General features: G+C 27.6%; 1 protein-coding gene across 1 annotated transcript; it reads right to left on the reverse strand.

The window, feature by feature from the left end:
* Positions 1-1,081: 1,081 nt before the first annotated feature.
* On the reverse strand, positions 1,082-2,632 carry LOC131673409 (uncharacterized). Its single transcript, XM_058951374.1, has one exon. It carries the CDS (start codon positions 2,630-2,632, stop codon positions 1,082-1,084), a length of 1,551 nt encoding a protein of 516 aa, XP_058807357.1.
* Between the last annotated feature and the right edge of the window lie 249 nt (positions 2,633-2,881).

The following is a 2,881-nucleotide window of genomic DNA, read 5'->3' on the forward strand; positions in this document are numbered from 1 at the left end:
TTGAACTTCAATATTATACTTATATAACTGTATAATTTTTAATCTAGTCCCATTACATAATCCTTCATGTATATTTAAATTTCTAATCAACATTACTGTTGCATTTATTTTCAAATCTAATTTATGTGGTGGGAGACCTTCTCTTACTTTATTTAATGTTTCTATAGGATATTTGAGATATATATTATGATCTGTTTGATCAACCCCTTTATGTGTAGCATAATCAATACTATAATAACTTTCAATTTTACCATTCAAATATTTTAAAATTTTAGTATTCAACTTATTAATATCATCATTATGAGCCGCTAAAATCACTCGGTCATACCAATGAGAAATATTAGAATTTCTATATATTTTTGAACAAACATTATCAGTTTTCATTTCTTTAGGTATTATGAAATTTTCAATTTTTCCTTCCCCAATATCCAATAGAAACTTTAGCAAATTTTTCATTACTGCAACGCATATTTTTGTGTAATTTTAATATGGTAAACAAAGGCCATAAAGAAGAATGTTTTATAGTATTAATTATTATGGTGTTTTTGAATGAATATTTCATAACTGGTAAAATTTGTCTGAAATCTCCGCCTAACAAAACTAATTTTCCTCCAAATGGTTCTTCATTATCACATATATCACACAAAGTCTTATTAACGATTTCTAAAGCATTTTTTGGTATCATAGAAGCTTCATCCCAAATTATTAATTCAGCTTCTCGTAATTTTCTTTTATCACTATCATATTTCAAAAATACTGATTTTATGTCAGTTAAAATAGGTAATCGAAACGTTCTATGACTCGTCATACCTTTAGGCAATAATACAGAAGCTATTCCGGTCCAAGCCATTGATAACGTTTTCCGTCCCATTGATAAATACTTATATATTATTGTTTTATATAAATGAGTTTTACCAGATCCCCCAGGTCCATCAATGAAAAATAATTTATTTTTACTCGTAAAAATTTCGTGATAGATTTTTTTTTGATCTTTATTGAGATCTTTAAATATTTTTTCAAATAATTTCTTACTTTCTGATCTTAAACATTGATCCTTCTCCTGTTCAACAGTACATACATTTTATGGTTTTGGCAAACCTAAACTTTCACAAGAAAAACCTTCTTTCGATAGTAATTTTTCAATGTCAAATAAAGCTCGGTTTTCTTTGTTGTCGTGAAAATCTTCACTAAAATAATTTTTATATTTTTCCCAAATCAAATTGGCTTCGAAATTTTCAGTTAATAAAAGATTTACAAAATAATTCCTCAATTGATATGGCATCATAATTGTACATGCTTCATCAAATGTATTATAAATCATTTTATCGTTATCTACTAACTCCATTGCAATAGCAACTTCTCTATAAGTTTTATAAATTTTTTTCTTGTAAGTTCGTAAATCCTTGAAAGAAGTTGCCCCTTTACTTCTATTTAATATTAGTTTCAAATGATATCTTTCAATATCTTTAGGATGTACGATCCCTATTCTGCCAATCGTTGGATATCGTTGTTTACGAACTCGTTTTACCAATTTTTTATCTTTAAAGTTAAAATATTTTACAATATTAACATATTCAATTTTACGTGCAAAATCATTATTCTTATTTAATTCAAACCATGCTGTTAAAGTAGTCTCGAATTTTGACAAGGCTTCAATTTCTTTAGTTTCTTCAAAAACTATTTTTTGCTGATTTTCTGTATGAACAGCTAATCGTTCAACACTATGACTCCTATCACATAAAGGCAACCCACATAACATCCAAGCTGATTCCATCGCGCTTAAGTATCTTCCGTCAATAAATGTATCAATTTCATTATAAATTATTTTTTCGTCTTCATCATTTCCTAATTGATCATTACATTTTGGTTCATTTTGATAATTTTGTTTTTGCACCTTACATCGTGCTCTATCTCCTCCTTTGTGTATATAATCATAAATATATTTAACACTTTCAATAGATGCACAATATTCAACGTTGATATGACATCTATATTTTCTTAATAAGAAAGCATTATATGGCACAACCATAGAATTATCAGTCTCTATAATTTTATCACTATATTGTGTTCGATATACATTATTATCAGTTACGTTATTACATCGTTTATATAATGGATATCCGTTATTTTGTAACGTCGTTACTTCTTGAAAATTTTTAGGATAATTTTTAGTACATTTTACTTTTCCTTTCTGAATACAAGGCGATGTTTCAGTATGTGGGCCATGTAATTGATGATCTAAAACTAATTTTCTCAAATTTTCATCTTTAGATATTTCAGCAGATATATGTTTATCTATCTGTTCAGGTGTTTTTAATTTATCATGCGGATGTAAAGTTACTAAAAGATGAGCATGAGGCAATCCTCTTTTTTGAAATTCTATAGTATAAACCCATGCCTTTACCCTTCCAAATAAATTTTTATTTTCGATATTATCTAATAATGACAAAAATTTGGCATAAAATAATCGTACTGTTATAATTGGAATATCATTTGGTGTAGTACCAGGCGGAAAATTTTCTAAAACTGTTTGTAATTCTATCCATTTTGGATTACATGTCATTGTTATGAATAAATCCGGTCTACCAACATGTCTCATTATAGCCATAGCATCTTGATAATGCTGTTGCATATACCGAGGACTACCAATATATGTTGATGGTAATATAAAAATATTTCCTAATTTTTCTTTAATTACAAAATTAATTGAATCATTTGCTGCACTATGTAAGACTTGATCTACAATCCCTTGATAAGTCTCTATACGCAATTTACTTTGATTATTTCTAAGCCAATTCATACGATTTGTTTCTACCATAACTGCAGCATGTAAAAAAAACTGCTGAGTTAATCTTCCACAAAATAATAGTGGATTAAAGTT

This window comes from Phymastichus coffea, unplaced genomic scaffold (assembly GCF_024137745.1).
Source record: "Phymastichus coffea isolate CEN01 unplaced genomic scaffold, Cenicafe_Pcof_1.1 PCOF00013, whole genome shotgun sequence".
In the NCBI taxonomy this organism is placed as follows: domain Eukaryota; kingdom Metazoa; phylum Arthropoda; class Insecta; order Hymenoptera; family Eulophidae; genus Phymastichus; species Phymastichus coffea.